Genomic DNA, 13701 nt, shown 5'->3' on the forward strand with positions numbered 1-13701 from the left:
TACATATGTAATAATTTTTTTTCAGAATTATACACCAAATTTGGGACGACAAAGGTACTCATGTCAATTGTCTTTCCATATAAAACCATATGGGACGACCAACTAAGGGGCTGTGCAATAATTATGAGCCCTGGGGAGGGTAAAATTGGGGGAGGCAAGAAATTTTTGGCGAGGCAAAAGGGGGGCAAACAATTTTTGGCAAGCCGAGAGGGGGGCAAGCGATTTTGGCACACATTCATGGGGCGCCTTTTAAATAAAACACTCTAAAAAGGCTTAGGAAAACAGTACGGAAATGCTTAAATATGCAAATTGTCCTGCTCGCTGCGCTCGCAACATGTATCTAGACCATTTAAGGTTTGAAAATTGGGATCCCCAAAATTTGGCATGCACAAGGGGGGGGCAAAGAATTTGTGGCGGGCCGAGAGGGGGCAAGCGATTTTGGCGGGCCGAGATGGGGGGCAAGCGATTTTGACGAGCCGTTCGGAAATTCCCCGGGCTCATAATTATTGCACAGCCCTAAGCCATATTAATTTGTAAACGCTCTTTAAGCAAAGTCATTGTTCATTTAATTTACAACCGTATGACAAAACAGGAGAAACTATATAGTAACTTTTCGCACAAGATTTGCAATTTAAAGAGAATTGGTCATTGCTCATTGAAATGAAGCTAGTATATGGACAGTATAAGTGTGCTCTTACATTTAATGACATAAAATCTGAAAAATATTGTAAGGATCACTTGAGGTTTTGACTTTTAAAACCTACACTTTGGTCACAAATTGTGCTTGAATAGGTCGTTTCAACAGATTTACCACATTCGCCTTGCTATAAACATTGAATTGCGTTATCTGTTGACGTAATGGAAAAAAAGGTGTTTTTAGTGGGGGTGTTAGCTTTCGTTCGATATTAAATAAATCTGATTGGATGAAGGGAACACTTGAGGTTTTGACAACCAATCACAGATGCCTATTTTCCACTGGTCACCAGCTAGAAGCTCGTACAGCTCTTATGATGCTATGCACTCAACCGTGTAGTGTAAACAAAGACTGTGTAGAGACAATTCACTGCTTGCTAGGATGTTCTTGGACAAAATTGTGTGCTCTGGTGTATCGAGGTGCAAACTGTGCATAGATAAGATGCGTTTATAAGAGAATCGTTTTGTAGCCAAACCTTTGCATATGGGTTAACTCTCTAACCAGGTCATGATGGCAGCATGCAGTGGTTTCCAAAATAGATTAATAATACCAGTATTTATAAATACTACATAGCTGTTAACTGGTCAGAAAATTAATGGATTCTCAAAGTTAGATGTCAAAATAATTGAATGTAGTATGTTACATTGGGCTATTCACATTGAAATCCAAACATCCACTATAATGGAAGACAAGACTTTACAACCTCTTACACGGTGGTAAACTTGAACATGGATATGGAATTTATAAAAACCGTATTTAATACTAACAGGAATGAAAATATTCTTTTGTATTTAACACGTTATAGTTTTGCAATATTTTAACCCCTTTTTTATTAGGGTGGACTTACTTACCCCACCATATGGGCAAAACTTCCTCCAGCATGTGCGAACCTGCCCCCACTCCGGGGGCACTCACATTTCCCCGCTATACGGGTATGTGCCGCGGCGACGACCCCCTTTTTCAGAGCCGCTGGCCGTTCCTTAGACCCTCTGAAATCATTGTTTGCCCGCTCTGAAGCCCCGCTCTCATCGGCATCTTGAGAGGCGTGTTTTCTGTCCTACTATATATTTCAAGCCCAACAGCATACCCAAAAGCTACTTTTGCGAGCCCAAAAACTTCAAAGGGAATTTTCCATTAATTTCTTCCCCATTGAAACACATTGTAAGGAATAAGGTGAACTTTGGGCGGGATTTTGGGCTACTTTTAGTAGTGGCAACACTGGTTGACTGTTTATAAACATTGCAGGCTTTTGCAGCACTGCCGAGTGCCTGCCGACCGCGATGCCTCCAGCTGGTGAACATTTAGCTAGAAATAAATTGAACCCTGGTTTTGGCCTGCGGGTTTAGTTTCCGAGATTTTTTGGATTTTGGTCGGTCAATCAGTTCCCAAAACCCCCCCCTTTTTTTTGACCGGTCGATCAGTTCCCTAGACCCTCCTTTTTGGCTGCCGATCAGTTCCTTAGACCTCAAGTTCGAAACTGGCGGTGGCACACCTACCAACCAAAAAATTTGAGTGCTCCCCCCGGGCCCCACTTCGCAAATTTGTTTGTTTGCTTTACTCTGTTGATATTGTAAGGCTTGCCGGCTACGATTTGGGTCGTATGTAGCCAGCCAGGATACAGGGTGTATCAAAATGATTGGCGCCCTTCAGTATCCAGCGAGCATGGCCAAGAAAGCCACATCAAAATGCAGCATAACATCTACCCTATCTGTAGATTTATGTTTAAAAAAGGTCATAAAACTATAAACTCTAGTCATTTCAAGAAGATCTAGTGTTGAATGTGGACTTAGCAAGCATTTTTTTAGACAACAAAGCTGATGGGTACCAATCATTTTGATACAGCCTGTATTGGGCTTTCACATGGGCGAACCAGGTTCCTTCTAACCTTAAAATTGACATCGCTAGGCTAGTCAGAGGACATAGGGAGAACAGTCCCGGTCTTCCCTACTATAAATGACTGTTCAATGGTTAGAAATGGGTTCTCAAAGTTATATGTCAAAATAATTGAATGTAGTATGTTACATTCGGCGATTTCCTTTCAAATCCATACACCCCTATAATAGAAGACATGGCCTTAATCGCCTACATTTCAAATGGAGGCACACATTAAGGGATCTGATAACATGGATCCATATTATAATGAAAGACAGTGATAAAAAGATTAGTTCGCGTCTGAAATTCTGACAACTAGACAGAAAATGCCGCACTGCGCAGGTCGGCAACCAATCACGGCGCGCCTTTGCCCTAACGTCAGACACGATTTAGTCTTTTTATCTCTATCTTTCATTATATGTATCAATGATTAATTTACGCATGATAAATTGGCATTACTTGTAGAATTCGATTCCTACAAATAGGGCATTGATATGGATTCAATTCTTGAGCACAATCGCGACACACGCAGACATGACCACAGTCTACCAGCACACAGTCTCGTGGCTCCGACATGCAAACAACGCACACATTTGTATCATCATCCTCCGAACTCTCCTTCTCTGATGATGATGACGATACCTCGTTTTCATCATCCGATGCATGTTCCTCTATTGTTTGTACCCGCCGATTAAAAGCTTTTCGCTTATTTGCTTTCATTCGCCATTGATACTTAAACCATACATATAAGGATACAAGGAGGATCACTAAAATTACAAGCACGGGAATCATTAAAATTGCAAGCCCGCTGCGGTGACCTGTATTTTCTGAACCACTGATCCAACGTTCAATACTCTGCAACAACGATTCACTTGGCGGATGAAGTTTATCAAAGAGAACACTTGCAGCACCAAAGAGAACACTTACAACCCATAAAAGATGTGAATATGTAGCAAACTTTTTCCATCTAGTGATGGACGATTTCAGTTCGTCAGTAAAATTATGATTTGCAAACGCTGTTGTCAAAATGTATACCCGTCCATCGGACGGTGGGTAAAATAAGACTTCACCGTTACTTAAGATTCGTAACTCCCCTACCCCCGTTAACGTCTTGCCTTGTTGCAGGATAAGTTCCACATTTTGGTGTCCTTTAGTCTTTAAGCCACTGAACCAACGTACAATACTCTGCAGCAACGATTCACTTGTAGGATGAAATTTATCGTAAAAAGTCGTAAATTCAAGTCCCGATGCCTTCTCTGGATCCTTTACTCTGATGGATGATCCCCCGTTTGTAAGAATGAATGGCACAGTTTTACTTGCTTTTCGGGTCGAATGGTCGGTGTCCACCCTGAATAAATTATATAACAAGAGATATTCAATAGTGTTTGAGCATTGTTAACTTCATTTAACATACCTTAACTTAATCCTCCTGAACATTACCGGAGGCCTGAACTGGAGCAGGCAGGGCGGGCGGAATGCGTAATTTCTTTTTGCAACCATGATGGATCGCAACATCCAAATATGTTATGGTTAGGGTTTAGTAGGGTTCAGGTTTATGGCTGTAATAAGTAAATACGCGGGCGACACATAGGACACTTCTAACCGAGGCATTATGGTTAATCACAAATGAGGGATCAGTTCAGTTTTTACCATACCAGCATCTGACTTAAGGTTAGTAACTATTTTAAACTGTTTGGTAGTTCACAGCATCTTGCTAATGGTAGTGAACTTTGGCAAAAAGTGCATTGATCCTTTCATAGCAAGCAAGCATTCAAATATCACATATATACTTTTTAGGTCCTGTGGTTCTTGAGTTATGTTGAAAAGAGGGCTGAAACAACATCACCTTTGTAAAACGTACATAACTCATTAACAACAATATATCAAGCAAGTTTTTGATTTGTCAACCCTTAAGATAATGTTTTGTAATAGTAACGGGCTTTTATTATACCTTGTGATAACTCCTGACATGTGTGTTACTTTAAAAGCCTTTTTGCATTTCAGCTTTAATTAATAGCAATGGATGATATTGAAAACATCTGCGCCAAAAAACTTTGTTTTAAAGCGTCAGTAGTTGGGGTTTTTTTTTGTCCTTACCACTTTTTCTGTTGTCTGTTCCATTTGCTGGTGTACTCACGACATTCCACCCTTTGCATGACTCCCGTTATTCCATCTATGTACATACTTCTGATTGGTTGATGGACAGCCTTGACTTGACCTTCGACCCTTGCGTAAGGAATCACGTGATTCGCTTCACCCGTAATGATCTTCTTAAGGTTTGGTGATATCTTCAAAACAGGTGCTTTCTGTTTGAATAATGAACGGAACATTTATAAAAAGCGACACAACTTACAAGCGATATAAATGCATCAAGTCTAGAATATTATTTCCAACTTATGACTTGTTTACTTGGCCCGCAGTGTTGCTGGTCTCGAATATCGGATGTATTTTACAAATGCATGCTAACCTACCGATAAAATATGTTTATTTCTATATAGTACATATACCTATGACATAATATAGGTACCTCTATTGGAATGATATCGGTGCCTATCGGTGATGTTTTTCAGGGGCGCAAGGGGAAGAGTGCTCCCTGACCAAAATGAAAGACAAAGTGCCCCTCTGACAAAATTGAACATCTGGAGGGCAAAGGAAAAGAAAAGGGACATGGAGTCCCATTTCCACCCAATTTCATCCCGATCATGGGCAAAAATATACTTATAAAACACACAATTGTTGCACGCTGTGCGAGCACATTGTCACAATAAAGCCCTTTTCATCCCGATCATGGGTGAAAATAGAAAAATTCTGTGCGCTTCACGCGCACATTGTCCCGAGCCTTTTTTGAAGCTCGAAGACATTGTCTAGTCTCTCTAAAAAACAAAACCGGTATATGTATCATGTGATGCAATTGCAATTTTTTCCGTCTGTGCCCCCGAAATTTTATTTTACCCCCCTGACCAAGAACGTTGGCTACGACGGCGCCCCTGCTATTTAACCACCAGTGCCTAGATATACGAGCGTATTTAAATTTATATGTCCAGTATTCACCGTTATATCTTCTAACTCGAGTATACATCTCGCCATTAGGTATCCACACATAACTGCTGCTATACTTCCAGTGGCGAAAGCAATAAAAAGAAATTCATGTACTCTGGCATGTGTTATGTTGTATAGTTCAACCACTACAACCAATACTACAGTGGATACTAGGTACTTCCGACACTTCGATTCTGTGAGTAAAAGGAAGGAAACAATCAAAGTTACATCATTATTGACGAATTCAACGAGCCAAGTCATGGTCAGGATTTGGTCGGCCATTATTGGGTGCCCGCATGCACCAAAGAGTGCCCAATTGGGTGGATTAAACCCGCTTAAAATTCGATGCTAGATTCTTTTGTGTTGTAAACTGTCATCATTCATTTGTCTACGTGTAACACGGGTGATAGAATGCAGTTTAAAATACCCTTCAAGGCCGCATCATTTCACATTTTAGGTGAGAAAGAGCCGACGGGGACCCAGCTAATGGCTGCCATTGAGGTGTAGGAATGCGTGAAATTGGATTCGTCTATACTCTTCTCTATGAAAAGGTTCATTTATCATGTTTCGTTCAATATTAAGATCTATCAGTCATTCATTTATGATAAACCATATCCTCTATAAGCCTTATTAATTTAGGTTATTATTATTATTATTATTATTATTATTATTATCATTATATTCTTATGTTCTGCCTCCCCCTCCCCCGTACCCTAATTTTTCTTTTATACAACCTCGTTCCTAAATCATATTCACCCATTATTAATGTTATACACATGGGTACCTATAGCATGTATAGTTTTTATGTTATCATAAATGTATCTTATTGCTAATAATTATGCTTTCTATGAAGCATCTTCCATGGTATAATTATTTAGTGATTGTATAATACCTTTGCTTTCTTTTTTGTGTTTGTTTTTCCTTTGAAATTATTGGACTAGGCTTTAAATTGTATATTACATATACCTATTACAATATTGTACTTTTTCTTTCTTTCGTAATTATATTTATATTGTATGATATTTTTTGTAAACCATGGGGTGACACCCAACTCACGCTTTGCGTTCTAGACTGGCATCCTCGTCTCTTTCATAATAATGATATTCCATTCACTTCCTATCATAAATATATTTATTATCAATATTACAATTATTATTATTTTCATTATTATTATTATTATCATTATTATATATTATTATTATGTATATTTGTGAATTTGTATGTTTGAGATGGAACCAAAAATAAATGAATTTGGATCTTATGGCTCACTATACGCTCTTCTGCGGAACTTCTGTTTAAACCGCTTCAATTCACGTCATGGAGCTCTTTCAGTGCCAGCACTGGAGCCGGGCACTAGAGTTTTGGAATCGGATGCCTATTCATATTTGTGCATATGGACTCACTTTTTGCAGTACCAATCAGCTTTGAAGATATTTCTCTCCAATAACGACTTACTGTTAGAACTGTGTAATTTTGCATAATCATTGTGTTATTACGGTTCCAAAAATAGTTAAGGCTTTTAATATTTTAGTCTTTTACGACAGATGCTTCTTAATGCTATATTTTTAAAGTACGTTTGTACATTGGTGTATAAGAATTTAGTTGCTGCATTGTGTACTTTTCTTTAACATCGCCGCGAAGTATCTCCGTAAGGTGATTTAAAATGCTGTGTGTTGTTGTTATTGTAATAGTTGTAGCTTACTTCCATGTCATATTAATGTACAATTTACATTAAGGTATTAGACCAAGTAGGACATGGACCAAGTATATACCAACTGGGAACTGGGATAAGTGGAATTGGACCAAGTGGAATTAGACCAAGTGGCATGACCAAATGATAATACGCACCTTTAGGGTTTCTCTACCGGATGTCGATTTGTACCTAAATTCCTTGTTCTCAACCCTCTCCATCCCCCCAACCACCACCATCACCACCACCACCACCACCACCACCACCACCAAAAAAACGGGTTTTCTACATATGGCGCCCTAGCTAGAGCTGAAATACAGCTAAAGATAATGTATTTTGGATACACTCAGAACTTTAGTCACCAGCTTGTCATGTTTGTTATGCATAGTCGCGCTAAAAGTCGATCGATACATGTTGAAATCAGCGCAATTAGAGATACACCTTTTTGCTATGAAATTAATTTTCTCGGTCAAATATAAAGCAATATTTTTTCCCTTCAATTAAAAACATAGTGCTTGGATATACATTAAAAAAATCCTGGTGTTAAAATTAGCCATGAAATTGTGTCTTTTAGTGTAAGATTTTTTGCTTTTTATAGGCCTTAACTCCGGCAGTGAGCTTTCTTAGCGTTTCAAACTAATATAGTTTGCTAAAGAAAGATATTTCCCACCTCTGTAAGGTACATCTTGTGGGTCTATATATTATAGTTTTGTCAGAATATCCGTTTTGATTTCACCCTTTTTCACTTTTCACTTGCGACTGCCAAGATGTCCAACTTAGTACTTCATTTCTAATATAACCAGCAGAACTAATCGATATTACCATTGTGGCTTGCAAAATCATCCATCCATGGGTACATTCGCGAGTTGATTTTGACAAAATTGGAAGTCGGAATGGTATATAAATATAACATATTATCGTCTTTCTCGTGTGCCCACGGACAAACAAAGTATTTAAATAAATTTAGAAATATGCACAATGTTGTACTAATCCTATATTATAATGTAAGAGATGCATTTGTAGTTGTGTTTTTTGTCTTTTGTCCTGTTTAAAAGCAAAATGAAAAAAAAAAGCAATAAAAAAGTGGGTTAGAAAGTTGGAAAAAATCCTTCGTTGGCGAACTATATTACATTGAAAAAGTTTAAAGGTTGATCAAAAAAAAAGCTCGCAGGCCAAGTTTAAGCCTATCAAAATCGAAAATCTTACACTAAATGACTGAATTTCACGCCTAAGTTTAACACTAGGATTTGAAAAAAATATATAATATCAAGCATTATAGTTTTTATGACATTTACTGAAAAATGTAAATTATTGCTTTTTATTTGGCCGAGAAAATTAATTTTACATTGAAAAGGTGCAACTCAAAATTTTGCTCATTCAACACCAAATTCGATCGTTTGTATTGCCTCATTAAATGACTGAGTGAGCCTTGTAGAACAATAGATATCGGTTGACCAGAGTTCTGCCTGGATAGGGTATCTCGCGCTATTCTCAAAGTACCCGGTCAGGTTTAAGTTGACTCACTTTGTTACAAAAATCTTTATCCCTGACCCATAACTATACTGCGCCAAAAAATTATCCTTACACTTGGACAAATAATCACAATTTCAAAACTGAACCATATTGGGTAATTTTGCACATTGTGACACCACATTGAATCCAATGTGACTTCAAGAAGCAAAGTTACAAGCATTTGATTAGACGAACGTCCAGTTTTGAAAGTGACACACTGGTCTATTCAAAACTCAACGGTCTAGATATCTGGTTTGAGACTGGTGAATGGCTCATTTGTGCGTGCCTTTAATTTAAAACAAAAGGAACAAACGAAAACTGAAACAAAGGCGCTGACAAATAAAATGAAAGTTATGAAAAATACAGAGAAGTAAAAACTGGAATAAAAACTGCTTTAAATAAAGCTTCATTGAAGGAAACTGTGTTACTTTTAAAACTGGAACTTCTTCTATTCAATTGCTTGTAACTTTACTTCTTGATGTCTCATTGGATTCAATGTGGTATCATAATGTGCAGGATTAGATAGTGCATCTATTACTAAAACAAATTTACCATAATATGGTTCAGTTTTGAAATTGTAATTATTTTTCCAAGTGTAAGGTTACTTCCTTGGCGCAGTATATATTTAGAACTCATTTTGTCATTGATATCATGCTTTAAAATATAGCGCTGTTTCGGTTTCAATATAGTCATGTTCTGAAATGGAAACATAATTTGCTATCTTTCTTACCTCTTCGATTCCTCGGCATGATGTTGGTCCTTATAGTCTGCTTATTGGGTGCTCCTCAAGTAAGTACCAGCACCATACCAGCTGATAACGCTCAGGCTTTTTTTTTTGAGCCACACTATTCTGAAATAAAATATTGATAAATCTGTCTCTATGAATAGTCACATTGTTTGGTGTACTATACAGCCGATAAGCACAAGCAATGATTCTTGAATGGCTCATGAATTCAATTCCTGTTAATCACAATCAATTGAGATTTCCATAATACGCCGTGATCGTACGCCTAAAACTATTTCTGTGTGACGGAGAGAAGTCGCTAATTTAGCCAGTTTTTAGTATTTCATATTTTATACAAATAAAGAATTGGAGCAAAGAAAATAAAATTTAAAAAATCTCACAATGAATTCAAATTGCTATTTAAAAAATGCCATTATATGGAATTCTGGCGGCCATTTTGAAAAACGCGCCCTCACCGCTTAACCACGGTCGACATTTTTGCAGACAACCTGATTTCAATTCCCATATGGAAAAACAATTGTCTCCAAACGTGTTGGCTATTTATTTGATTGTTTTATTTAATTTATTTCGCATCTTTTGCTGCCCTCAGCGACCGACCCTAAATCCTGAAAAAAAACAGGGAATTGGATCCGGCCGATCGACACCGTGAGAGAAAAACTTTCCCATTTTTCCCACTGGAGGGCAACACAACAATATCTTTGGCTAATAACCCGGATTGTTTGACTCGTGCACGCAACGTGCAAATTGCACGTAAATGACCACAACATGTGAATGTCGCAATGTATGCCAAAATATAATATCAACCCGGGAAGAATAATCAGTAGTTTATACCAAGCTCATGCTATAAAATCTTTCTAGTCCGTAAAATATTAATATCAAATTATAAATATTAATATCAAATTATTGATTTTAAACGTACTTTGAATCATATCCGGGATTATATCATCTTAATTTAAGCTTGCAAATATTTAGCAGTAAGCTTACCTCAATTACATGTCTGCGATATGCTGGGATGTGTATTCTTTCGCTGAACTGGTGAAGTTGCATGTATGTTCATAATGTTGTGTTCTTACATGGCTGTGTTATGTTACCAGGATATTTCTTACATGTCTATGTAATGTTACCATATGTCTGCATACAGGCAACCAGTCATTCAGCCATTCGCAGTCTCGTGGTGTTCTATAAATAACTCAGTTCAATAGATGCCCGGAATAGATGCCTTTGACCTTATCCATTTTGATAATGAATAAGTTCTTTGACCCTGTTTAAAGAATTGTTTGTTTATTTTGGTATGAAAAATTATCTATACTTTGTAGTGTAATATATTTCAGTATAATAGTTTATAATAATTTTTATTTATTTCATAAATTTAGTAAATTTATTTCATTTAGTTATTAATTTGATTAATTTAATTTATTGAATTTATTTTCATTTATTTTATTAATTCTATAAATTTATTTTCTTTATTTCATTTATTTCATTTCATTTCATTTCATTTCATTTCATTTCATTTCATTTCATTTCATTTCATTTTTGTTTTTATTCTATTTCATTTTATTTTATTTATTTACTTTTCATTTTTTATTTACTTTATTTTATTTTTTTGTTATTTTATCATTAGCTAACTCTTTTATTTATTTAATTGAGTGATTTTTTCAATTATTTGATTTCTTTCTTATTTATTAATTCTTTTATCTTATTATTCACATTTTTATTCTATTTTAGTATTCACTTTTTTATTCTATCGTTTTTTATCAAAAACGACCAAATTTCATGAAAGCCCAGTGAACCATTCTAATTGTTTATTTTTTCGGTTTTTTTTTGTTTATTGGGTTTTTTATTTGTTTTATTTGTTTTATTTATTTCTTTGTTTGTTTGTTTGTTTGTTTGTTTGTTTGTTTGTTTGTTCTATTTTTAATAATTAAATTCTGGATTTAATATTACATTACTCATAATCAAGTCTACAAGTTATGAACCTGTTCAGGTACCTTGTGTATGCATACGGACAATAAGGGATGGTGCAATAATTATGTGCAGGTTGAATGAAGGGTGAAAACAGTCTTTGACATAACTATTACCGTTTGGGTATTACTATTACCCGCGGATATTACACCCTACAGAAGTGTAAAAGAAATGTTCAAATGCGAAATTTCCTGCTCGCTGAGCTCGTATCACATTATTTGCGAATTTAACGCTGTAAATTTGATTTCCCCAAATCTGACATGTGTAAGGGGGGATTGGCACCTCGAAAGGGAGAGCTAGGGAAGGGGTAAAGATTTTAAGGCACAATTTTGTGAATTCACCATCCCAGGAGACGCATCATTCATGACACAACCCGTGATTTATATGTGTTTATATTAGCGTGATAGTTGGTATTATACAGGTTTAGAATTGAACATTCACTAGTAGACAAAAATCTGTGATCGGTTGAAAAAATTTTCTTTTAGGATTTCATTTTAGGTGTTTTTTTTAATTTATTTATTTATTTATTTATTTATTTATTTATTTATTTATTTATTTATTTATTTATTTATTTATTTATTTATTTATTTATTTATTTTTATTTATTTATTATTTATTGTTTTAAAGACATTTTGTGGTTTTAAAGAAACTAGTAAAAGCATTTATTCTAAACAATATCGAAACCCACGGTTAGAGCAGCCATAGGCCTTTAGGAACATATTCTTAGGAGCAGAAGGTACCCAAATTGGTGTTTTATGAACATTGACATTCTTTTGTGGCGAGTGAAATGGTCTTTCAATTCGCGCCGAGTGTCCTTGACAGGCTTGACTATGCTTCAGTGGTCATGAAGGAATTCAAAAAATAACCTCTGCCCCAATAATCCCAAGCTATTGTCTGAAACTGCTCCTCTGCATAAGGAAACGCGGAATAATATTGAATGAAGACTTGTGATGAAATTTTAAAAAAATTGGTATCAATTTGATTACCGGCGATTTTAATAATATTTATCTGTAGCATGTGATTTTATTAGACATGTAAGTCACATATGTTAGATATTGCTTAGTGGTAAGAAAAACTTAAGTGAAAGACAGCTTCATAGTGGTATTCCAGATTTGTCGAGTCAATGAAAGTGTTAGATATTCAATAATTTGCATTTAAGGAACTTTTTTGGAATTCATAAGCCTGTTTTAACATAAATATGTAACATGAGAGACGGCCTTTACAGTGAAACAAGTTATACAAAACTTGATTAATCTGTTGTATTGGTTTCAAATTACCACGGTATCACAACACAGAGCATACCCCGGGGGGGCACTCCAACTTTGGAGGTGACGCGTATGTAGGGCTGTTAAGACCCCCTTTTTCAGCATCGCTGTCACCCAAAGACCCCATATTTTTTTTTACGAACACATGTTCTGTCACCCGAAGACCCCCTATTTTTCCATTTGATCTGTCACCCAAAAACCCTTACAAGTTCAATTTGAACAGCAACTTTCATTTATCATTGATTTTGTTACTTATTTTGAAAAAACAATGAAATTTGAATCCATTTAGAACTAGAAATTCGATTTTCGAGGTTTTTGTGACGCTGTTTCGGCTCTCACCCAAAGATTCCATTTAAAAAAAAGGTCATGTTCCCACCCAATGACCCCATATTTTTTACATTTTGCTCTCACCGAATGCCAAAAATCATGCACTCACCCAATGACCCCATATTATTTACATTTTGCTCTCACCGAATGCCCCTTAGTGCGAAAGCGCCAGCCCTACACCTATATCCATTTCAAATTGATATTTCCGTATGTCTTGTGGTTCTTGAGTTAGGCTAATAATATAGAACGAAAGCTTTTGGTGTTTTTACCATCTTGAGAAAAATCATGCACATGGGGCAGAAATGACACCCGTTATATCAAGCCTTGGGGTCTCCTTTATAGAACCCATAACATTCCTCTTGTTTGTCAGCTTTATTTGTCTCAATATTTAACTCTCTCTACGTGTGTGCCGACTGCAGACGACAAGTTTTGTTTTTTTAACATTCCAAAAATTTCAGAATTTGAGATTTTTATAAACATATTTTGAATCAGCATGAAAAATGCATTAACATGAGTACAAACAAGCCTAGTATTGATTCAGAGATTCTTGAGATAGCTCTTGGTATTTTGAGAAAATATCTTACAACTTTTTATG

The 13701-nt window shown here is 36.2% G+C and overlaps 1 protein-coding gene across 2 annotated transcripts; it reads right to left on the reverse strand.

Moving 5' to 3' along the window:
* Positions 1-2227: 2227 nt before the first annotated feature.
* On the reverse strand, positions 2228-10746 carry LOC140164648 (mitochondrial ubiquitin ligase activator of NFKB 1-like). Of its 2 annotated transcripts, none has more exons than XM_072187994.1 (5): positions 10537-10746; positions 9538-9652; positions 5618-5799; positions 4664-4872; positions 2228-3914 (listed from the first exon to the last, which is right to left on the reverse strand). In XM_072187994.1, exons 2-5 carry the CDS (start codon positions 9554-9556, stop codon positions 3002-3004), a joined length of 1323 nt encoding a protein of 440 aa, XP_072044095.1. In that variant the 5' UTR covers positions 9557-9652; positions 10537-10746; the 3' UTR covers positions 2228-3001. The 2 variants fall into 2 exon arrangements, with proteins under 2 accessions (XP_072044095.1, XP_072044094.1); XM_072187993.1 differs by having other exon boundaries at positions 9538-9657.
* Between the last annotated feature and the right edge of the window lie 2955 nt (positions 10747-13701).

Source organism: Amphiura filiformis, chromosome 11 (assembly GCF_039555335.1).
Source record: "Amphiura filiformis chromosome 11, Afil_fr2py, whole genome shotgun sequence".
NCBI classification, from domain to species: domain Eukaryota; kingdom Metazoa; phylum Echinodermata; class Ophiuroidea; order Amphilepidida; family Amphiuridae; genus Amphiura; species Amphiura filiformis.

What these genes read in the sequence shown, in the direction of transcription:
- LOC140164648 (XM_072187994.1), bottom strand. An exon ending in TCGAGTTAGAAGATATAACG is followed by an intron (nt 4,873 to 5,617) that starts GTGAATACTGGA and finishes TTATTCAAACAG; the next exon opens with AAAGCACCTGTTTTGAAGAT. An exon ending in AACAGACAACAGAAAAAGTG is followed by an intron (nt 3,915 to 4,663) that starts GTAAGGACAAAA and finishes TAATTTATTCAG; the next exon opens with GGTGGACACCGACCATTCGA.